General features: G+C 34.4%; 4 protein-coding genes across 6 annotated transcripts; 2 read left to right on the forward strand and 2 right to left on the reverse strand.

Moving 5' to 3' along the window:
- The first annotated feature begins 1,976 nt into the window (after nucleotides 1-1,976).
- Nucleotides 1,977-6,780, forward strand: LOC125213381 (WAT1-related protein At5g64700-like). The gene is made up of 7 exons (XM_048113896.1): nucleotides 1,977-2,257; nucleotides 3,094-3,156; nucleotides 3,273-3,389; nucleotides 4,217-4,451; nucleotides 4,535-4,693; nucleotides 5,648-5,799; nucleotides 6,430-6,780. Exons 1-7 carry the CDS (start codon nucleotides 2,085-2,087, stop codon nucleotides 6,590-6,592), a joined length of 1,062 nt encoding a protein of 353 aa, XP_047969853.1. The 5' UTR covers nucleotides 1,977-2,084; the 3' UTR covers nucleotides 6,593-6,780.
- A 1,933-nt stretch (nucleotides 6,781-8,713) lies between these two features.
- LOC125214626 (muscle M-line assembly protein unc-89-like) lies at nucleotides 8,714-10,648 on the forward strand. 2 transcript variants are annotated; one of them, XM_048115728.1, is made up of 2 exons: nucleotides 8,714-9,000; nucleotides 9,653-10,648. In XM_048115728.1, the coding sequence occupies exons 1-2, from the start codon at nucleotides 8,803-8,805 to the stop codon at nucleotides 10,517-10,519; spliced, it is 1,065 nt and encodes a 354-aa protein (XP_047971685.1). In that variant the 5' UTR covers nucleotides 8,714-8,802; the 3' UTR covers nucleotides 10,520-10,648. The 2 variants fall into 2 exon arrangements, with proteins under 2 accessions (XP_047971685.1, XP_047971686.1); XM_048115729.1 differs by having other exon boundaries at nucleotides 8,715-8,991.
- LOC125214625 (kinesin-like protein KIN-7G) lies at nucleotides 9,819-14,928 on the reverse strand. 2 transcript variants are annotated; one of them, XM_048115727.1, is made up of 14 exons: nucleotides 14,776-14,928; nucleotides 14,321-14,541; nucleotides 14,152-14,241; nucleotides 13,982-14,082; nucleotides 13,790-13,903; nucleotides 13,632-13,713; nucleotides 13,451-13,509; nucleotides 13,306-13,371; nucleotides 13,099-13,223; nucleotides 12,679-13,015; nucleotides 12,495-12,599; nucleotides 11,572-12,423; nucleotides 11,230-11,501; nucleotides 9,819-11,139 (listed from the first exon to the last, which is right to left on the reverse strand). In XM_048115727.1, the coding sequence occupies exons 2-14, from the start codon at nucleotides 14,517-14,519 to the stop codon at nucleotides 10,818-10,820; spliced, it is 2,724 nt and encodes a 907-aa protein (XP_047971684.1). In that variant the 5' UTR covers nucleotides 14,520-14,541; nucleotides 14,776-14,928; the 3' UTR covers nucleotides 9,819-10,817. The 2 variants fall into 2 exon arrangements, with proteins under 2 accessions (XP_047971684.1, XP_047971683.1); XM_048115726.1 differs by having other exon boundaries at nucleotides 13,790-14,082.
- A 5,371-nt stretch (nucleotides 14,929-20,299) lies between these two features.
- LOC125211864 (protein CHAPERONE-LIKE PROTEIN OF POR1, chloroplastic-like) lies at nucleotides 20,300-23,234 on the reverse strand. The gene is made up of 5 exons (XM_048111812.1): nucleotides 23,148-23,234; nucleotides 22,101-22,284; nucleotides 21,913-22,013; nucleotides 20,810-21,254; nucleotides 20,300-20,739 (listed from the first exon to the last, which is right to left on the reverse strand). Exons 2-5 carry the CDS (start codon nucleotides 22,232-22,234, stop codon nucleotides 20,589-20,591), a joined length of 831 nt encoding a protein of 276 aa, XP_047967769.1. The 5' UTR covers nucleotides 22,235-22,284; nucleotides 23,148-23,234; the 3' UTR covers nucleotides 20,300-20,588.
- Nucleotides 23,235-23,292: the final 58 nt, after the last annotated feature.

The raw sequence follows: 23,292 nt of genomic DNA on the forward strand, positions 1-23,292 counted from the left end.
ATAATTAAACACTTTACATAGTTTTAGAAATTAGATTTAACATCATTTACTATGTTTAATCAAATTTTGATTTATTTTTCAAAATTTGAATGTCACATCACAAAATTATAAAAATTGTCAATTGTCCCATGACAACTATTCTGGGGCAAATTATCAAATTGATTTAATTTTTTATTATTATTTGTAAAATGAAATTATTGGCCATGTTACATAATTCACTTATTTAAAGGCTTGATTAAAGGCTTGTTTACATTGAAAAAAGTTAAAATTATTTAAAGGCTTGTTCACGCTACGCACGGGTTTACACTAAAGATTATGGAACCACTTTTTAACTGATTAGGTTAATTACGGTTCTATACATGATTGAACTCTCCGTATATAGATTAGCTATTAGTCAAAAGAATAATTATTTTTATTATGTTGACTGTTGTTTTTTACTCCAAGTATGCCGAATGTTTACGATAACATCGTTATATGTGAATTAAAATTTAATTTATAGAAAATAAACTATATATAATACGATCAAATACATGGCATGTGATTACCAACTAATTGCTAAACTATATATTGTTTTTTCTAAAAACTGAAACTTGGACAGCTTCTAGCCATCAATATGTCACCACTTCCTAATCAAAATATATAAACTAAGGCTAAAGCTGTCGATTTTTATAAATTAATCAATTTGCATATAAGAAAGAGAAAAAGTATTGGCACAAATTAAAGAAAAAAGGGGTGGGAATCAAGAATTCTTATCTTTACTTTAATTACCCAATCATGCACTTAATATTAACATAAAATATTAAGGAAAAAAAGTCGGTCGTCGCTACGAAAATAGGTTCTGGCATAATATATATGTCGTGCCTTGGAATAATATATTCAAAGCAACAACTCAAATAATTACTATATAACTGAATAATATGCAGTCCAATAAAATTCACATATGCTACAATATTTTTCTGTAGTTGATAACATCACGTTTCACACGAGAAATGTATGTGACCAATTTATATGTGCATAATAAATTTAACGATTTTCTATAGTAATTTAAACATTGGCTGTTCTAACTAGTACATAATACATGGAATGCATGTATTGGCTGGACAGAGGTACTTTGTGATTTAGTTTTAACTAATCAGACAAAGGAACAAACTTAAATATTTTTTTGAATTAAGTAAACGAGAAAAAATATTTAATTTGGGAAAAAGCCGTTAATTAATGAAGCCAGATAGTTCCACTTGCAGAGTTGCAGTCATGCAAATCGAATATTTCATTTATAGTATTTACGTTTTCTTAGTTGAAATGGGAAGTATTTGGATGTGATGGTATAAGTATTTGATGCAGTATACGAATGGCTAAGAAACGCTCACAAAACTTGCTGCTATATTTTTTCTTATTTTTTAGTTAATTATCTTTTAAACCGACCTTTACGTAGTACTCCTCTTTAGTCATCAAATTAGTAATAACTTTTTTTTCGTATTTTTGGCATATTTTATTGTAATTTTTAGTAAATTGAATTCCACATTGCGCTTATTCATTTTTACTATTTTTGATATATGGATTCCGCATTCCACTTATTCATGTTTTTCATAGTATTATTTATAAAATTAATAGGTATGTAAAACTAGATTTTACTTTCCAATAACCTTTCTTTATATATCTACAAATTCGTGCCAAATTAAACAGTGACATGAATCTAATTCATATTATAAAGGGCGAAACGAAATAATCATCAATACTGTAAAACCGTAAAGTGCAATGGTAGGAAGCAAATACTTTGTATTTAGGCTATAGATAATTGTTTAGCCAACTACATGATAATTTATTCTGGTTCGTGATTCCTAGTAAAACATCAATGACTTTTCCTATAAGATATCAGTGAGATCATCCCCAAGTCTGTGAATGCCAAACCCCAATATTAAATTTTTTGCTTATATTTTCATTTTCATTTTCACTTTAAAGTTTCCCTTCCATATTAATTTTATACGAGAGATTCCTTCACAATACTTTCTTCTCTCTCTCTCTCATGTAAACTTAGTATTTATACCCCAAAGTGTGGAGGCAGAAACATAAATCAAAGTGCAAAAATGGGTGAAAGCAAGGCGATTTTGGCTGTAATTGCTATTCAAACCATTTATGCAGGCTACTTCTTGCTTACCAAGCTTGCTTTTGATGTGGGAATGGACACCTTTGTGTTTGTTTTCTACAGACAAGCTGCTGCTACTCTTTTCTTGGCCCCTATTGCCATCTTCTTTGAGAGGTAATTCAATCTTGATTTCCATTTTCTATGTACGTATATATAGATCATTTTTTCAAAAGAGATTTGGCTTCATCTTTACCATAATTTCAACTTTAAAAAAAATAAATTATTTGATATTGGCGATATATGATTGCCAATTTAGTTAAATTTTACTTTCGTTGAAGCATTCAGTCTTAGTTTTGGCATCAAATCAAGACGGAATAATTATTTCTATTACTAATATTTTGACAACAATATATATTTATTTTTTAGATCATCTCTAACTCTAATAGTACTCCAAAACAAATTCCATATTTGGTTTTTTAGTGAAAAATACATATCCTTTAGGTTTTCACTAAACCAAACCAATTTTTTTTCAAATTTTGTGAGTAAAAAATGCATAATATAGAGATTATTCTTTTAAGTTTGAGTTTAGTGTGAATGGTTTGAGTAAAATCATATTTAATGTGACATTTATACTAAAATGAGTTTGAGTTTAGTGTAAATGGTTGGAGAGACTCTAGTTACTGATAATCAGGTCTCAGTAAAGGGTAGTATATGAAAATGCTAAACCATGCATATTCAAATTACATAACTATATATCCTTATTTTTTTCTACGATTTTCAAAGATTATTTTCCACGATGGGGTAGATTTCAAGAAAGATTAACACTTTAGAAAGTAGTGTATATGTAATAATAAATTGACATAACTATGCATTGTCATCAATCTTTCAATCTGCAAGATTAGGTTACACCTTACACACAGTGATGTATATTTGTCAAATATATGGTACTACTTTTTTCATCCTTTATTAAATACTGCTAATGTAAAATATTAATTTCTTTGAGTATGCAGGAAGACAGCTCCTCAGCTTTCACTCTCTATATTCCTCAAGATTTTCTTCCTTTCCCTATTTGGGTATGTAATTCGAATTTAAAACACATATGATCACAAAATTAAAATATTTTGAAAATATAAAGCCAAATGACAGAGTTTTATTTATTTACTTTTATATATTTTTTAATTTGTTGCAGAATTACGATGAGCTTAGATGTTGTTGGAGTAGCTTTAAAGTCCACAACGGCATCTTTGGGCGCTGCAATTACCAATAGTCTTCCTGTTATCACTTTCTTCCTTGCAGTTTTATTAAGGTATGTAAAATTATTATTTGATACTTATTTTTAAATAATTAATTTGGAAAAGCTTCATTCACTAGTGTGAGTAGGGTACAATTCATGATATCTTCTATTCAAAATTACGGTTTATTTGTATTTTATTTTACACAATAAACACGAGCTGATTAAGCAGAATTAATTGAAAAGAAGAGAGTTATATATAATTAATGCAGCACATTAATACATTAAAGGGGACAAGTAAATATTCTCGTTCTTTAAAGAAGATTTAAGAAGAATCGTGGCTTTACTACTAATAACATATGTCTTTTGTTAAAATAATCATCAACTGGTATCCCTTAATTAAGGAATATATAACACACGGTCAAATTTTATTTTATTCTCTGCGTTGATATTTTGGGTGTTGAGAAGTAACGTTGTCTAAAGATAGTTAAGAGCAATAAATATAATCAACCACTTGATTATGAATGCATTTTTATTCACTTTTTTTTTAAATCTAATATTTTCACTTAGCATGACCAAATATTTAAATTTAGTCAAAGTAGCAAAGTGTGTATTTTCTTAGGTCAATATGATTTGCAAGCTATTGCATAGGATCGAGCACATATTCAAACATGTCACATTTCATGCATGCTCGATCGTGAAGCTATTTCATTTGTACATTTGTGCATTCACAATCAATAAAGATCATTATAGTCGACGATTTTATCGTATTGAGCAATATGTATACTGATACCATGAATATGAAATCTAAATCGTCTATGAGTCATATTTCTGTTATAACAACCAGTCTTATTTTAGTGCGACTCTATATATTCCAAAGAGTTAAATTAAGTCGGTGACAGGATGGAGAAGGTGAAGATAAGGACAAGCCCGGGAATAATGAAAATGACAGGAGTAAGCTTGTGTATGGGAGGAGTAGCAACTATTGCTTTCTACAGAGGTCCTCTTCTCCAAATATGGCATCTTCACCACACCTCTCTCCATTCTCACATCATCACTCCGACCAATACATGGATTAAGGGTGTCTTCCTCATGTTCCTCTCCAACATTAGCTGGGCTTTCTGGCTTGTTTTGCAGGTTTTTTTAAATGTATATATATTTATTTTATTTTTGGATTTATTGAATTTGAATAATTAATTAAGAGAAATATTTATATGTAGGGGAGAGTGCTTAAGAGTTATCCTTCAAAGCTGATGTTGACAACGGTGCAATGCCTTTTAAGCACAATACAATCATTCTTGGTGGCTTTAGCATTTGCAAGGGAGCCTTCTCACTGGAAAATTGGATGGAATGTACGACTTGTATCAGTTGCTTATTGTGTAAGTATATTTATAGCTTATTCAATTTTTATTATTATTATTATTATATCGAGTAATATATTCGTGCATCCTCATAAATAGTCGTAATAATATGTGATTCGAGGTTTAGTAATAGATTCTCAATAGAGAAAGAGTCTCGTCTTAAAAGTAAAGGATTAATGAATGTAAAAAGTGTTGGGCCATATGATAAATTAAATGGTAAATAAATTGAATTATTGAGGATGCTATAATATGGGGTAGCATCTATAAATTGAAAAACAAAAGTTAATCTTAAATACTATATTTTGAAGTTAATGATCATATAAAAACTGTAGCTTGATTAGATGTATAATTGCTTAGAGGATTAGGTTATTGGATAAAGGAGGTAATTACGCTTTATAATTTAGTTTTTAGGCCAAGTTACAAAAGTGGCATGACCTTTAATATATACCAAAAAAAATGTGACCGAACATTAAAAGAGATTGAAAATATTAAATAAATCATATATTAAAACAAAGAAATCATTTAGTAAAGAACGGGAATCATGCATAAATATAATAAAAAATAGATTAAATAATAAATTTTGACGGGTTAATTTAGCATATATTTCAATTTTTTAATAACTAATTGAGGTGGACCAAACAACTAATTTATATCTCACGACAAGCCAGATTTGTTGAACTTTGTTCCCATTATAATAACAGAAAGTTCGAAACAAAAATACTACTATTATGGAGTTGTGACATGATAAATCATACTTTGTTGTCTTAGTGCTTCTTTTAGATAATTTAATTAAGCAAAAAAAGTTGGGACACAAATCACTTCAACATAATTGACAGCTTATAAACATTAATTAATTTGAAAAGAAAAAGGGCATCGATCAAAGCTAATTAAACACTTTTTTAATCATGAATTTGGAAAAATGAAGAAGTTTCAAGATTACTAATTAAGTTGGGTAATTAATGGTTATTGCAGGGTATAATTGTGACCGGTGTTGCATTTTACATGCAAGCATGGGTTGTTGAGAAGAAAGGACCAGTTTTCTTGGCCATGACCACTCCTCTAATCATGGTTATTACACTAATCATGTCTGCATTCGTCTTGGGCGAAACTATCACTTTGGGAAGGTATAATAATTTTACTGTAATTATTTATTTCCTTCAATTTAATTATCACCTCGAAATGTGTTATGACGTAATTAATTAGATTAATTAAATGGGTGGCTCCATTGCTCAATCACCACCGAGGTTAAATGGGAGTCTACCAAACATCATAATATCTACGGATCCATGGCATAATTTGGGAAAATTCATTTGATGAAAATATTTTGTAGCCTGAAGTGAACAAACAGGAAAACGAGAAGTTGTTCGACTTTAATGGGAGCAAAATTGTATTTTCCCACAATGTTGGATTTTTTTTAATCTAAAAATGTCGCTTAACGCCTTCTTCAAAAAAGAACTACTCCTTCCGTCTCAGACTCTCAGCTTAAGCGAGATGTTTTATTTGCGCACCTGTTTTGAAAATAATGATGATCATTAGTTAAAATGGAGATAAAATTAAGTAAGAGTGAGAACAATACTTCTGTAAAGGAAGTAAATGGAAATCTTTTTGAAAGGAGAAATTTAAATTTTATACAAGGATGTTTCTAAACCAATTGTCACGTCTACATCTAGATGTAAAGAAGACAAATTTGTTTGGGAGCACATGCATATTATATTGAGTTTGATTTTGATTTTGATGTGTTTGATTTGTGATAGTGTTTTGGGAGCACTTTTACTAGTTGGAGGGCTATATTTTGTGTTGTGGGGAAAGACCAAAGAGGAACAAAGGGCAAGAGCGGCATACTATCCAAATCTTGATGAGGAGAAAGCTTGTGGAGAGTTGAAGGTTGAAGAATCAACGACGGTAATCAAGTCTTAATTAGAGTTAAACAATGAAGATTAGGTGTTTTTAGATTCTTGTTTATCCCTACTAATTTAATGGGTTTAATGTTTCTTTTCTTTTGAATCAAATATGTGTATAAATTTACATATATGTGATTGTTGGTAGTATGTTACTCTTGTACAACGCCTATTTATAATATAGATGATTTGGATTAATCAATATTATTTGAATGTATACTAGTATCTCTACTTAGTTAGGATGAAAAAATTAAAAAAAAAGTGTTGATTTACATGTACACTTTGATGTAAAAGAGATTTAATTTTCCTATTATATTCATATTATACGTTGTATATATAAAAGACAAAGTGATGATCACACATATCCTTCAATCAATATATTGAGCCATTTAGATTAATGAAAAAATAGAGAATCTTTATGAGTTGATCATTTTGATGGGTCAATTAAGTATGATTATCTTAAAAATTGAATATTGGGCTTGAATTCTATAATTTCATAAATGGACTAATTAAAAGCCCAAATATTAGGGTAGGTGGGCTGGCTTATTAGATATCATTAGATTAATAACATAATCTTATGTCACAGTTTTCATAATAAAATTATTTCAACCTGGATTCCACTATGTTATTTTAATTATTTTAAGAATTTCATATTTGCAGTTGACAAAAGAAATGGTCATGGGTCCAACAACATAACCAACATGTTTTCAAAGTTTCGACCGTAGCAACATGGCCAACTCATACTCGTTCAAATTTTGTACTATTATTAAATTAATGGTAACAATATACTAATACAAAATAATGATGTATGAAGTTGGTATGGTTACAAGTTTATAATGACTATTAAGGTTGATTTTGGAACTCTCTTCAATTATTTTCCTAGATAGTCGTGCGAGCACGAAAAGTCTATGCAACTTGAAATGAGTATTAAGGTACAAATTGCTACTCACATTTATGAAATTGTATGCTATATAAATAAAATGTACTAACATATTTTATATTACTTGAAAAAAGTAGGTTAATGGGTACATTGTAATCACATATCTGGAAAGTGTCGCTACTTTTGGTTTAGCATTATTGTCACAAAAACTTTTGGTTTGAAATAATATCTTATGCAATTCCTTTTTACACAAACCAACTTCATTACTTATCAATTACTCGACATTTATATTTAGTCATATGCAAATGGTATTGATTACGAATAAATTTTAAACTGTTACCGTTATAATTAAAATTTCCGGTATTATTAAAACTATAATTGACTTTGTAATTTTATCAGAAAATTAATAAAATCTTGGTGTGACTCTTCGTTAGACAGCCTAGGATATCAATAAATTACTATGCCGTTTTTATGTGTGTTTTGCCATACAATTAATTATATCGCATATTTCAAACAATCGAATTTTTTTTTTATCAAGAGTTTATAATTGACATATATAATTATGCTATTAGTATAACTGAATCAAATCATAGTCATCACATAAAGGTGCTAGTATCTTTTATTTTTTGAAATGAGGAATCCTTTCAAAAAAGAGAAATACCACTAAAGCTATACAGCACAGAGTGAACTATTAATAATGATTTTCTTTATTTCTATTTGCTAATATATGTATGGGATGTCATTTTCTTTGGAAACCAATAGGGAGTCATCAATCATTGACAATTTGTACAAATTGATCCTATGAATACTCCCATATTAATACGAGAATCCGAGCAAAATAAATATGTTTTCCCAAAAATTCACACTGGATATAATCTTTTAGTCATTTACCTATATGTTAGTCCAAAAATCCAACTGTCACGTTTTTGGAGGTAAATGAACTACGACATTTTCAAAATTCGTTAGGATATAGTATAATATATTATTCGTAAATTGTTTGTTGAGTCTGAAAACAATATAAAAAATTGGCAACTTTATTTAATTTAATATTGGTTAGGTTAATATTTACTGGATTTTATATTAGAAGCTGAAAAATGGTTGAAAAAAATGAAAAAAATGGAATGAGTCAAAGTGTATGAATTTATGGAAGAAAGTGACCCAATTATATTCCGAGAAATTATCGAATGTATGTCGGAGTAGAGAGGTGTACTGCACCCCTTCATTTAGCGCCTATATATATACCCTTCTCCTCTTTCTCTCTCATCTAATTCATCTTCTCCGTCTCTCTCTCTCTCTACAGAGCTGCGTGGGTTTCCACAAATTCAAATAATTGTAAACAGATATACAGAATGGGAGCGTGTGCGACCAAGTTCGCCGTTCTGAAGGACACCTCCACCGCGCCGCCGCCGGACGTGAAGTGCGAGGCGGAGCAGGGGGAGGTGAATCTCGTTGAGGAAGTGGTGGTGGAGAAGGATGCTGCGCCGCCGGTGGATGACGAGGCGAATCGTCGTCAATCGCTTGGGAATTTGCTCCAAGAGGTGAAATCGGTACAAACCTATGCGTTTACATTTGAATATTTTTGACTGTATCTGGATTTTGCACTAATGCTTTATTGTTATGAACTCGGAGATTTAGTTTGTTTGATAGATGTAAACTGTAAACTGTGAAGTGCGTTTTTTAAGTTTCCGATTGAAATCTGAGATTGATTGAAAATGAGGAATCACGCGATTCTCATGAGTCGTGATGTTTCCAATTTCAAAAGTGATTTACTGTGGCTTTTCAACTTTAGGTATTGCTTTATATCATTATTATATGTGATATGGCATGCTTTTGCTGCTTGATTAGAATGTCAGTGGAGTTTAGCATCAATTTTTGACACTTTATTTACTGCCTTCTTTTGCCTTTACAGACGGCTAAAACAAGTCGTATTCATCACTTGTTTGGATAATATCAATGTCTTTTTCTTGTGCAACTGTTGGAAATTGTTTATTGCTACTATTTGGTAGGCGACAAACAAGTCAATCCTTTGGATTCTGTTTTTTTACGTCATGGATTGAATATAGAATAATGAAACATGACACGATCTTATTGAATTTCATAAGTGAATTCTCCAAAAAACAAGTATGTGGTTGTGGTTTTTTTGATTCTTTGTAGACCTCTTCTTTGTATGGTGAATCTGATATTTAGAGAATTGTTTAGGTTGAAGAGAAGAAGGGCTCAGCAGATTGTAATGGCAAAGAATCAGAGGATGTGAATCATGTTGATGCAGCTGAGGTGAAGCTCGAAGCAGCTGCGGATGCTGCAGTGCAGGTTGAAAGAGAGAGTGCACCCCTTGCTGGGGAAGCAGAGAAAATTGAAGACAAACCTGCTGAGACAGAAAAACCTGAGGAAAACAAGGCAGTAGAGATACCTTGTGCTGATAAGGCACCTGAAACTCTGGAGACAGAGAAGGCTGAGGAGAAGAAACCAGCTTCGGATGAAGAAACGAAAGTAGAGGAAGTGAAGCTTGCTGAGAGTACAACGGTTGAAGCTCCAGAGAAGACACCTGAAACACCAGAGGCTGAGTGTCCAGCTCTGGACTCTGAGAAGAAGGAAACAGATGAAAAATCAACTGAGATTGTGGAAACACCTGAGAAGAAACCGGAGGAGACACCTGAAACACCAGAGGTTACAACGGTTGAAGCTCCGGAGAAGACACCTGAAACACCAGAGGCTGAGGGAAGTGTGGAAAAGTGTCCAGCTGAGATTATTGAAACACAAGAGAAGAAACCCGAGGAACCAAAAGAAACTGAGAAGCAGGAACCAGCCTCAGATGCTGAAGAGAAGCTTTCAGAAGAGAAGCCATGTGAGGTATCAATTGAGAAACCCGAGTTACCTGAGGTGGAGAAGGCTGCAGATACAGATGAGAACGTGATCGAAGAGAAACCTGCTGAGAATTCCAAGACTGAGACATCAGAGAAAGTAGAAGACAAACATGTTTTGGAGCCCCAAACATGCTCGGTTGAGGAGCAGAAGCCAGCATCGGATGCAGAAAAACCTAAAGCTGAAGAAGAGAAGGCAAAGTAATTGAGGAATGCCACTATGCCTATCTAGAATCAGCAAAAATCTTTTGAATTAGTTAATCATGATTGAGACTGCAAGTTCTGATGTGTGAAAATTTGCATTTTGATTGTTTATTTAAATTATTTTTTTCTATTTCCTGCCGCAAGCAGACAATGTTAAGCAACATTGCAAAATCTATGTAAAATTTTTAATGTTTGTTAAATGCAAAAACAAGAAAGAGCAATGTGTGCAAAATTTTAGAGGGCCCTTATTTTACATGTCAATAAACTATTACAAATGCAGCCGTATGTAGTGAAGAACATCATAGGAGAGATCCAAGACTGCGTTTGTAAGTGCAGATTCCTGTGGAATACTTAGGCGTTAGATTCATCCCGAACACCTCTTTGCTCGGAGTCTGGCCTGGGTCAAGAAACCCGACCAGCTTTGCAACAAGATTTGCACTCTTGTTGATGTGGTTTATGTCTCCTGCCTTGGACCAAGCCAGATTAGCCAGCTGCAGCCTTCTCATTTTGGAGTCGAGATCGATTCCCCACTCGGTGAAGAGCTTCTCTCTTTCTCTCTCCGTCATCCTCTTCATCATCTGGTCGCTCAACATCCGCCTCTCCCGACGAAGGGCCTTCGCACTGTTCATCAAGAGAAAACAGAAACTGTAACAATCTAACTCAAAGCGGTGTATAACTTTCTAGTCTTGTCAGGTAACATGGAATTCGAACCTTGAGGAGAGCGATAGGCGTTGTCCATCGACAAAAACCTTCTCCCCTTGAAGGAATTTGTCCTTCAACAACTTCATCCTCCTGATCTCCACCTCGAGATAGATAGCATCCGTGGGGTCGCCTTGAAAGAGCATGAAGAAGTATGTTCTATGGACTAATGCAACATTGCAAGCATGCCAAAGTTCAATTATTTCTCTCTGAAGCCTCTTGAATTCTACTGGCCAACTTGTAAGACCTCTGAATTTATCTTCTTTCACATCCTTCACCTTTTCCTGCACTCAAACATGCATCTCAAAAAGAAAGAAAATCATAGTAATTTTCAGAAATTTTAAATGAACCTACTTTGTTTTTAGTCTTTTCTTCTTCAGTAGTGAGAAGATCATTGCCTTTTTTCTTCGTGTCGGGAGCACAGTTATCGCCACTCGAAGCTCCTCTTGCTGGTCTGGCGCTCTCCATACCAGGCGAGCCTTTGGGGCGAGATTGGCATCTCTCCGAGCCGGAACCAGAGTTTAATTCACATAGCTTCCTCTTACAGCTCTGACATTCTTTTTCTGGTGTGTAGTCTGTGATCTTGAACCATGGAGAAGGCGATCCGGAGATATGACTAGAGTTGCAGCTCAGGCTCCTCACCAACTGCATACTTCTATTGAGAAATCCGATCCTAGCTTGATCATGCGACATAGAATTCTTTGGAAGAGATGACACAGTGCTCTCAGGAGTCTCGGTGGAGCTATGATCATCGCTCTCTTTAGCAGGCGTTGCTGAAGTTGATTCTTTGGAGGGCCTTATTCTGGGTGGTACATGCACCTTGCCTACAGGAAATCGAGTGTCGACTTGAAAATACGAGAATTTGGAATTATTCTCTGCACCTCTGCAATACTCCTTGTCGGGGCAGTTCACCTCCCTGCACAAGTCCTCCAAATCGGAACTAGTTTGGTTGTCGATCTCGTGCCAACCATAAAACAGTTCACTCTCGGTATAGCGTGAAGCGCTTGGTAGGGTGCTTGGAGATGCATTGCTGTTGCTATAATTAACATACGCAACTTTTGCAGGACGGCACTCTGAATTGCTGCGACTGAAGATATCCGAGGCCTCAGCATCCGAGTATGACAATTTACAACTGATTTGCTCTTGGTGGTATACATCCGGTGAACGTTGCACTCGTAAGTGAGGGTAGTTCCCCACTCCTGATTGCTGAAAAACACCGAACAAACCATCAACTCGTAAAGATAAGCATGATAAGGTATCTTGATGCATTTACCTACCTGTGTGATTGAACTTGCAGTGTCTCCAACCATTTTCGACAGATCTTTAACTTGCGACTCGAAAATATCTCGTTGCAGGATCAGATCTTTGACCTCCTTCTCCAGCTGCAGTTTTTTTTATTTCTTCTTATATAAGTATAAAATTGTCAAGATACATGAATTCTGTCACAAGATCTCTTTATACCTTTTCAATCTGATCATCTTTCTCTCTGAGTAATGCTGAGAAATTTTGAGGCGAGACGCTGGAAGGGCTACCTCTTATCTCATCCTCGAGCCTTGCCAGCTCCTTCTGCAGATGCTTCACCAATGCTTTGTCGGAGACGACTACATTGACACGTGCATTGGTAAGTACCTCCTTTGCACAGCTCGCAAAGTGAAGTGTGTTCCTTGATTGCTCAATGTGGCTACGAGCAGGGCTCATCGTGCATATGATGGCAGTTCTAGCGTTTCCTCCCAGCGATGTTTGCAAGATTCGAGTTAGCTTGGAGTTTTTATAAGGTATGGTTTCTTCTCCTCCCTTGCTGTATAGTTTGCAAACAACAGAATTCAAGTATTTTAGCAGATTTTGATTTTTCAAAATGTTTATATTTGACATATTAACTACCTCAGGCTGGTAATAACAGCACCCAGAGTCTGCAAGCTTTGATCAATGTGTCTGCCTTTTTTAAACCTCGTTCCAGTAGACGATGATTGAGACGATCGTTGTGTTCCAAACAGATCAACGAAGTTCTGCATCACATTAAAATTTTTGAAACGTGGAAGCGATATATCATGATGTGTTACTACTGCTTTCATTGTCGAATTTGCATACCACGGTGGCTGCAAGAGTGCTGGAGCCGTCCCACTCTAAATTGCTGCGTGGAGAGCTTTCAATCGTCTGCAGAAACAGTCATCGTTAATCGTCATTAGTCTTTTTCAGATGAGGTTATGCAGAAACTCAGAGAAATTTGTAATACCAGTCTAATAATCTGGTGAGATCGGAGGCTCAGTTTATTAGGCGACGCGTCTCCATGAGCTGCAGCAACCGTAGACAGAAAGAAATACTCAGAATTAAGAGGCCAACGACTGGACCGATGAAATTCATCCCTTTTTATAACAAAATCATTGATTGCAAAGACAAATGAACAATTTCCTTACCTTGGCAGATAAACATCAGCTCAGTGAGATGATCTCGGTCCCTCAAGATTTCCTCGGTGAGATTCTCTATCACGGTTCCTCTCTACAGAAAATCTTGCATATTAGACGACTGAATATGCATTTGGCAGTGTTTGAGAATATAGGTCTTGAGGGCTCACCTCTGGATCATCTACGAGTTTTAGAGGGGCGTTATCGGTACTAAGCAGGTCGCGGACACATTCATTATATATCTCCATAGCAGTGAACTTCACAACGAACTCTCTTTCCGGATTCTGAAAATCATCACTCATCAGATAAGCAAACCAAACATTAGCCTCTAAATCTGAAATATTAGCATTAAAAAAGAGCACCTTTTCTATATAATCATATATATCTGCAACAGCAGACTCAGTAATCCCAGTCATCGTATACGTCTTCCCACTGCTCCTCTCACCATACGCGAGAATAGTCGCTAGAGAGACACTCATCAGTCTCAAACACAGATTGGATAAAAAGAAAATAAGAAAAACAGACTACTCACAATTCACTCCATGGACAACTGACATAGCAGCATCCTTGGCTCCTTGCTTGTACACTGTTTTCGTGGAGCTATCACTCCCAAACACGCGATCTACAAAGATTAGCAAAGATCAAACACCAATGCATCCGTACTATCATGATCATTTGCTAATATCAAAGGATTTTGTTACCAAATGTGTAGGATGTGGGATAGGTGGATGTGGCTGAAGCGATATGGCCGACATTCTTGTAAACAAGAGTATCACTACTGACGCATTCCCAATCTGAAACATCGTTGTTCGAGATTTCCTTGTCGTTCAACGGCCTCAATCTCACACACACCAAAATCCTCTCCTCATTCCCTTTGATCAACTCCCCTCCACTCTCCATTTTCTCTCTTCCCCTTGAACTCCTGATCACAATCATCCACATTACTAATTTGCCAACACGAACGAAAAACTAGGTAAATCTTGCAACAACCAATCAAGATTACATGTGGAAATATACTAATTTGTGATCATGGCATGGCAGTTTATGAGAAATTGCCATCCTTTTTGGTGAATTTCTATATTTTATGGATGATTAGATTAATGGATTAATGTGAAATGTGATGAATCAAGGGGTTGAGAAACAACATTGAATTTACCTGAAACTTGGGAAAGTCTGTCTGATCAAGAGATCGTTTCCATATAATGTTGGATTGTGATTGGTATTAGGAAACTGGTTGATGATGATTCAGACTCCTCTCCTTCTCAGCCCTTATGAAAATGGAGGGCTAGAGAGAGAGAGGAAGAGAGAGATTGAGTTTGAATGTGGAATGGAAATGCAGTTGAATTGGGTTTTTCGGATTGTGAAATGTAATATAACCAATTTAACCAACTTTTCACCTGACTTATTCGAATTAATATATTATATATTAATCAAGTTTTCTGGTTTCGTATTAAAAAAGTTGAATATTGAACTACCCATTTTGGATGTGAAAAAATAGAATCATCCACAAACTATAACCTATGTTTTTGTAGCCAAAAAATAGAATTAAGTCCATATTCTTAGAGATGAAAGAAATAATACTACAAAACAGAGACACGTTTCTTGTTGAAATTTGATGCAATTGCAGAGATATAAATGACGTCGTCACTTGTTGGCCCTTTGAGAATTGGTGGCATCACAGAGACCATCAAGAAAGTTCCTAGAAGCCGAAGGGGGAAGGTAGTGGCAGTGGAAGCACAGACGACAAGGAATCCACTCCGCGACGGCGGATAAGCTACTCTGATGCACTTCGAGCCTCTCTTCCTCTGGCGCTGATGATTACTCACTCTTTGCCGGCTCGTCATCTTCTGTCCCGGGAGGTGGCCGTCAACTACTTTCGGGTCACCTTGGACCCCAAAAAGTACTTCTGCACCTATGGGTTCGTCCTTGAAAAGCTTCTATATTCTTGAAAACGTTGGTATCTCTCAAAGTTATTGTCTCTTAATCATAGAAGCTTCCCACGACGAACCCATAGGCCATAGGTGTAGAAGTACTTTTCGGGGTCCAAGGCCAACTTTCAACATTTGGTGTGGAATTCATAAGTCCCACGTATCTACCTATGATTTTAGAATATTAGCTGCCACTAAAATATACCCCTCCGTTTCGCCATAGTTGTGACGAAATTTTTTTGCACGGAGTTTTATAAAGAAATATTGAGTGTGTTAAATAAATACTCCCTCCGTCCACAAATAAGAGTCCCGTTTCCATTTTGGTCCGTCCACAAATAAGAGTTCCGGTTCATGAATATCATAAATGGTAAAGAGACCCCACATTCTACTGACTCATTCCACTCACATATCATTTAAAACTAATATATACAAGTGAGACCCCTATTCCACTAACTTTCTTCCGCCCACTTTTCTTAACATTTCTTAAAACTCGCACCATTTAGATCTGAGACTCCTAATCGTACGGAGGGAGTAGATAAAAAAGTAAGAGAGAGGAAAAGTAAAGAGAATAAAATATAAAGTGAATAAAGTAGAGAGAATAAAGTAAAAGAGAGTAAAATAAGAAAGATAAAAATGTTACAATATATAGAAATGACTCAACTATAAAGAAACTACTCAAAATTGAAAAATGACTCAACTATGAAGAAACCGAGGGAGTTAAACAATTTTATTACATCAACTTGTATAATATAGAGTTGATTTTTATGAAAATTGTACAATTAAAAATTTGTATAACTAATTCTTAATATGTTAGAATCAAAATAAATGTATACAAAAACACGTAACGCTAATTAAATGCATTAGACCAATTAGAGTTTCGATGCACACGAATGATGCTCACAAATCATATCTAGGGCTGGGGAAAAATACCGAAATACCGAAAAACCGGTCTTATCGTACCGAAAAAATATCGAAAATACCGTTGTTTTGGTATACCGTGACTTTCGGTATGGTATGATACCTTACCGAAAGATTGCGGTAAGGTAACGATATGAATTTTCAAATACCGCGGTATACCGCTGCATACCGAAATTCGGTATATACCGTAAACTAAGGTATATACCGTAAATTAAGGTATATGCCACAATAATATAAACACAATTGTATATAAAATATATTTTATATATTTTTAAATTATAAATCTATTGTGAAATATAAATATAATTATGAATAAATTATATTTAATTTATTTTTAAAATTATAAATTATAAATAATATTTTAAAAACTCTAATTTTCTATTTTAATTGATGTTGAAAGTCAGGTATACCGCAAAAATAAGGTATACAGAACTTCGGTACGGTATACGAAAATGAGGTACGGTATCGGTATGGAAATTTGTCATACCGAATATAAGGTATACCGAAGTTCGGTATACCAAAAACTTTGGTAAGGTAAAGATATGACTTTTTCGCATACCGTATTTACGGTAAGGTATACGGTATGGTGGTTTCGGTAAGGTATACCTTACCTACCCACCCCTTCATATCATTTCACTTTACATGTAAAAATGCAAAGTCAATTTTCCCAATAGTATCACGAAAAATACAAGTCATGATAGGATCCATTTAATTTACGTGTTGATTTGAATGAAGTACCACATGATTTAGAATTAAAGTCATGATAGGATCCATTTAATTTACGTGTTTATTTGAATAAATTACCACATGATTTAGAGCATCCTTAACGCTACTGGGACGGGTCGTAACTCGCGAGTCCTGGCCCGATTTCAGCGTTGGAGGGGGGAGAGTCACGGCCCGGGACGGTCCTGGGACTGCAGTTCCGTCCCTGGACCGCTCCCGGGGTCCGGCCCGGCTCAGGGTTATATGCATCGGGACAGGCCGCAAACCCCCAATTTTTTTATTTTTTTTTCTTTTTTTGATTTTTTTGCCATTTTATTATATCTATTTCTTCAACATTCTTCCACCAATTTCTCCATTCCTATCCTCTAAATTATTTTAATATTTTTTATAGGATGTAATTTTTATTTTCTAGGTCTTAATAATTATTTTTTCTAGGATTTGTAAAAAATTTTCCTCGGATTTTTAATTTTCTATTTTTCGACTGAACAATGATTTTCCCGGTTTTAATTGTTCAACGTATTCTATTTTACGATTAAAATATGTTATAGTTGTAAATAGTGCAAATGAATAGTTGTGGTTCGAGTTGTGGCCTGGAATCCCAAATTTGAGGGAATGGTGACGTGGAGGGGACTTGCGGCCCAAATCCGGGATGGGGTTAAGGATGCCCTTAGAGAGAGATATGGAGTGTATATTCTTTCATTCACGTCCCTATAATAAAAATTGTCTAGCGGCATGATTAATTTTGTATACTAATTTCAAATTTTTGTCTACGTACTACTTTGACGTAAATATCGATTTCATTCAAATTACATGAGAGAAATTCTAATTTAATGCAATTTATGACAGTAAATCAAGCAATCTATATAATAATTAATACTGGTGTATTTTGACTTTTATTTACCATAATCTTTTGAATCATTGCATTATTGTATATGATTTAAATCAACCTTTATTTTAGTCGAATATCATCACTATTTTTCTCTCTAATGAATATCAAAACCTAGAATCAGAAATTGATTAATTAGCTCGTAAATGTATGAACGTATATATATTGGTCATGCTTGGATTATTTGTAAACATTGCAATCCCACATAATTTTATTTACTAATTACTATATCATTGTATATCATAATCAATTGCTAATCATGCAAAGTATAACAATAAATCCCGCAATTTATATAATAAATTTAGATATTTTTCAAAATATAGTAAAATATATGCTGACTTTTAATCAACACAAAAATTTAAAGCAATAAATACATTCTATTTAATTGGAATCAGGAATCTAATCAAAACAAAATTTTAAATCAGTACATCCTAACGTTTGGTTAGCATATAATACCACTCCTTGATTTAAGCAGAAAATTATAGTAAAAGACAGATGGCAAGTTAATCTTGCAGAAATTTTAGTTATTTTTAAAATGAATGCAGAGATTAATTACCATGAATGCCTAGGATCTGAAATTCTATTAGCTCGTAAATTGTACGTATAAATAGGTCATGCATGTTTTAATTTATTCGAAAACATTGCAATCTCACTTAATTTTATTTATTTAGCTATATCATTTCATATCATAAATGGCTAAGCTCATCGCATCTCTCTTGCTAGTCATATTTTATCTCTCTCTTGCTTCAGCAGCGGGTAAGCACATAAATATCTCTCTCTATTCAAGTTTTGAGATGGCATATAATATTAGTGATGATAAATTCGTCACTAATATTTTTTAATTATGGATTGTATCCTACGACAATATGTCAATAAAAATGATGATTACTGATAAATGTTCGCAGGAGAAGATGGCACGTCAAAGGTTTGCCAAATTAGTGATCAAATCAGATGTAGAGTGGGGCCGGGAGGAGAATGTGCAGACTATTGCAAAGCCTATGTTATTAGGCGCGCAATTACAAAATATAGATTTGACTGTGTTATATCTATTCCAGAAAATATTAGCTTTTGCAATTGTTACTATCCTTGTTAACCTTGATGTATTCTTTTAATAAATCGATTATGGAGTAATAACTTTTCATTTTATATTTACATTTTATTCTTCTTTTCTTCGTGAATTCCTTTTAATTTATTTTGTGCTGAATATATATTATGTTGGATTCTTGTTTTGATGTGTGTCAAATTTAAATGGGAATCTAATATTCAAGTAGCAATGTCTTTTTTAACATAATCTCCCCTTTGTATGGAACTATGAAGTAAGTCTTAAGTCTTGGTATGGAGATTTTCGTATACATGTAGTTGAGGAGAAAAATATAGACCTTTGTATGGAAGGGAAGAAGCTGCATAGGAATTTTGGAACGGCGTTGATAATTGACTGAGATTGTCATGGAAAAGAATTTTGGGCGTCCAAAAAAATAGAGCACAATTATCATTTTTGGCCGTCCACAAAAAATATAGCACATTCATTTAGAGAGTGTTTTCAATAAATAATAACCCTACACATCATTTCTAACACTACTTCTCAATTACTTTTTCTCATTCTCTCTTACTTTTTTCCCTTCTCTCTTACTTTACCAATTCTACACATTAAAACTCATGTCGTACACAAATTGCTTTATGTTTTGGGGACGGAGGGAGTATAATATTAATATGTGAAATGTCATGAAAGCAAATTGAAACAACATTGAATTACCTGAAACTTGGGAAAGTCTGTCTGATCAAGATATCGTTTCCACAAAATGATAAAATGTGATTGGTATTAGGAAACTGGTTGATGATGATTCAGACTCCTCTGCTTCTTAGCCCTTATGGAAATGGAGGGCTAGAGAGAGAGAGAGGAAGAGAGAGATTGAGTTTGAATGTGTTTGATTTGAATGGAATGCAGTGGAATTGGGTTTTTTCGGTTTGTGAACTGTAATATAACCAATTTAACGAACTTTTCACCTGAGTTATTCGAATTAATATATATTAAATCAAGTTTTCTGATTTCGTATAGAAAAATTGAATCTTGTTCAGGCAAAGTTGAATATTGACCTATCCATTTTGGATGTGAAAAAATAGAATCAGCCAAAAATAGAATTAAGCCCAGATGAAACAATCCTACAAAAAAAGAGACACGTTTCTTGTTGAAACTTGATGCAATTGCAGATATATGAACGCAGACAAAACAGTAAATCATCCCTTTGGTGATATAGCAACTCTATTAAGTAAGATTAATACATAAACCAGTCTCAAGGTTTTCATGTAACAAAACTCAACAAACTTCTAGCCTCATCTATGGAAAATTGCCCTCGCGACGTGATAAATTCAAATAAATTGCAGGCAAATCTAACCATGAATCTGTACTGACATTCTGTAACCGTAAGAATAGCAACTGCGACCACATCAATTCTTGCATTACTGCAAGAACCTACCATGAATCTGGAAAACTTTGGTTATGTATAAAAGAGGCGATCATCGAAGGTAAGTAGATGAAACCCAAAGGAGAATGTAGCTTATCAATGACGTCGTCACTTCCAAGCTTGTTGGCCCTTTGAGTATTGGTGGCATCACAGAGACCATCAAGAAAGTTCCTAGAAGCCACGAAAAAGCAAAACTCCCAGCCCTGAACACATATAGAAACAATTGTCAGCAAGAATTTGACTATTGATGTAGAAAAATAAGTGAGGACTTACCCATAGAGAAAAGCACGCAGTTTGGTCTTGAGGCGATCATGAATGAAGTACATTGTGAGTATCAGAGAGATAGCAACTTGAAGTGTCGGGCCTTCTTCCGTTGGAAAGAGTACAGTTAGCACTCCAAGTACCAAGAAAGCTATGGAAGTTTTTACAATGACCTTTGTGGATGGGGTTCTAAACCTGCTTGTGAAAGCCTGGACATATTTATGCTGCGTTACTTCCCTGACCTTTTTCTTGACGTTGATCTTAGGGTTCTTCCTTTCGTAAAATTTTTGCATAATGATTTTATCATGTGCTTCTTCAATTGCATCCACACTGGCTTTATGTCCTCCATAGGTTTGCATTAGGAAGTTCCGAGCAGATTGAATTTCATCTTCTGAAGCTTCCTTACTGATACCTAGTCGCTTGTAAGGATCCTTGACATTAATTCTAGGAAATATAACTGCAACAACAGGAAAAAACAGAACGAAGATTCAGAAAGACTGACCTCCACATGAGGGTTATAAATAATGCTAATATGACTATATAGCAAGTGCAACAAGCAGTGATGAATAAGTAAAGTGCAAAACATGCAATCAAAAGCAATCTCGTGAAGCCACAAATTTGAAGCGCATGCCATGTATTACAACCTGGACCTAACATGAAAGATTTTTATAATTTTTTATATGAACCTAGCTAGTAGAATCCTGTAAATGCAGTAGATCATGTACGATTAGCAGTCATTTATACTCAATAGTTAAGAAATTCCGGGCATACTTTCACATATTACATGGGACCACCAATAAACATATGATACCTACCATCGATCTTACAGATTAAATCCATAAGTAAAAGTTACACACAAAGTAGAAAGTATAAATAAGGTTTCTGCTTGCTTAAATCAATGAGAGGCTGAATATCAATGCAATTTGGCATAGTTTTCTTAATCCTTATAAAAGCGCTAACCCATCCTTTGTGCCTGAAGTTCAGAGAAACTTGAGAAAATTTCCAGAGATAGGAATTTGCATCAAATAGAACTCCTTAAAGGAGCACAGGATCACTAAGGTTATGACTTATAGGATAATGGGCCATGAAGAAAATAAAAAAAGTTGGTATTTTACCGGTTGATTCATTGCTAGAATCTCCAAAGGTAGCATCCATTGCGCACTTAACAGAACCCACTCTCTGTTTATATCTCCAAGTTGATGCAGCCAAACCATTTCTACATGATTGTATAAACAAGATATTAGTGACGTCAAGTTATGCATATAAAATATAAAATTCTACATGTGAACTGAGATGACTTTACCTTTTCAAAAAGAGAAGATTTGCAGATGACCCAAAACTAGGCATAAACATGAACTGTTTCTTATGCGATCCTAGCCCTCTTGCAGGTAAGCCCATGTTATATCTCAAGGGGCTACAGGTTAACCCGGATGACATTGCTCCTTAATAAGTGTAAGCTGTTGATAGCTTATGTGATAGATGAAAGGCTGCACAACCAACCATAAGGCGAAAAAATAAGAGAAGCAAAATATAGGTTAAAGAGCCTAAGGTGCACTAACTCAATTAAAGCAAAAGCATTAACATGTGGTCAATGAGGGTGTGTTCTTGTATTGACAATGATATCAATAAAATGTAAGACAAGAAGAAGGTAAATTTAAACAAATTGGGAAAATTTATAACATGACAGGCATCAGAGGGATGCTCCATCAATCATACGGAATTGAGCCTAAAGTAAAAAAATTATGCAACATTTTGCCAGTCATTCCCAACTAATTAGTGGTTAAGTCCTAGCCATGAATATTCTTCACCTTTGACATCAAACACATTTGCATTCCATATGAAGTCTCCATAAGCAAGAAGCACAATACAAAAAAATGCATCCCAACTCCTTCAACCACAATATCGAGAGAAAATTTCATTTGCTATTCTATTTATTTATAACATTGACAAGAAAAGACAATAATTACAGGCTTGGGCTCTCCAACAATTGCCAATTTTCCTCCCCATAAAACAGTACAGGAGCCCTAATCAAAATGTAGTCTTTGTTCTAGAACCGAAGCTCACAAAACTCTAATATCTTGTTTCTTCCCAAACTTTTTTCACAACCAATAATTGCTAATGTTTTCCTACCGAATTAATCTATGCTCGTTCCTTGTACCGATTAATTCATTAACTGAACTTTTTCCGCAAACAAATTGACCTGGAATTTTACGATTTTGGCATCAAAGTTGCACAAGAAGGTAATCATACTTTGTGCTACCTCAACTTCAGCCAATCACACTAGAAATTTAAACAAGGGAAAATGGATGAACAACAAAAACATAGTAAATTAAACAAATCAGAGACGTACCTGGCAGCAGAGAAGAGGCTGCGCTCCAGTGGATAGAAGAGTTTGAAAGAGGGCAGAGAGTGTGAAAAGAGTGGAAGTGAAACAAAGAAGCAGGGTTTGGTGAACTTCATAATTCTATTAAATTAATTTCACATTTATTTCAACA

Source organism: Salvia hispanica, chromosome 3, assembly GCF_023119035.1.
Source record: "Salvia hispanica cultivar TCC Black 2014 chromosome 3, UniMelb_Shisp_WGS_1.0, whole genome shotgun sequence".
In the NCBI taxonomy this organism is placed as follows: Eukaryota; Viridiplantae; Streptophyta; class Magnoliopsida; order Lamiales; family Lamiaceae; genus Salvia; species Salvia hispanica.

What these genes read in the sequence shown, in the direction of transcription:
- LOC125213381 (XM_048113896.1), top strand. Translation starts at nt 2,085, where the DNA reads ATGGGTGAAAGCAAGGCGATTTTGGCTGTAATTGCTATTCAAACCATT. An exon ending in TTCCTTGCAGTTTTATTAAG is followed by an intron (nt 3,390 to 4,216) that starts GTATGTAAAATT and finishes AGTCGGTGACAG; the next exon opens with GATGGAGAAGGTGAAGATAA. An exon ending in TTGTATCAGTTGCTTATTGT is followed by an intron (nt 4,694 to 5,647) that starts GTAAGTATATTT and finishes TGGTTATTGCAG; the next exon opens with GGTATAATTGTGACCGGTGT.
- LOC125214626 (XM_048115728.1), top strand. Translation starts at nt 8,803, where the DNA reads ATGGGAGCGTGTGCGACCAAGTTCGCCGTTCTGAAGGACACCTCCACC. An exon ending in TGCTCCAAGAGGTGAAATCG is followed by an intron (nt 9,001 to 9,652) that starts GTACAAACCTAT and finishes AGAATTGTTTAG; the next exon opens with GTTGAAGAGAAGAAGGGCTC.
- LOC125214625 (XM_048115726.1), bottom strand. Translation starts at nt 14,519, where the DNA reads ATGGAGAGTGGAGGGGAGTTGATCAAAGGGAATGAGGAGAGGATTTTG. An exon ending in CTCACCAGATTATTAGACTG is followed by an intron (nt 13,372 to 13,450) that starts GTATTACAAATT and finishes CTGTTTCTGCAG; the next exon opens with ACGATTGAAAGCTCTCCACG. An exon ending in GCTGTTATTACCAGCCTGAG is followed by an intron (nt 13,016 to 13,098) that starts GTAGTTAATATG and finishes CAAACTATACAG; the next exon opens with CAAGGGAGGAGAAGAAACCA.
- LOC125211864 (XM_048111812.1), bottom strand. Translation starts at nt 22,234, where the DNA reads ATGTCATCCGGGTTAACCTGTAGCCCCTTGAGATATAACATGGGCTTA. An exon ending in AATCTTCTCTTTTTGAAAAG is followed by an intron (nt 22,014 to 22,100) that starts GTAAAGTCATCT and finishes ACAATCATGTAG; the next exon opens with AAATGGTTTGGCTGCATCAA. An exon ending in TTCTAGCAATGAATCAACCG is followed by an intron (nt 21,255 to 21,912) that starts GTAAAATACCAA and finishes CTGTTGTTGCAG; the next exon opens with TTATATTTCCTAGAATTAAT.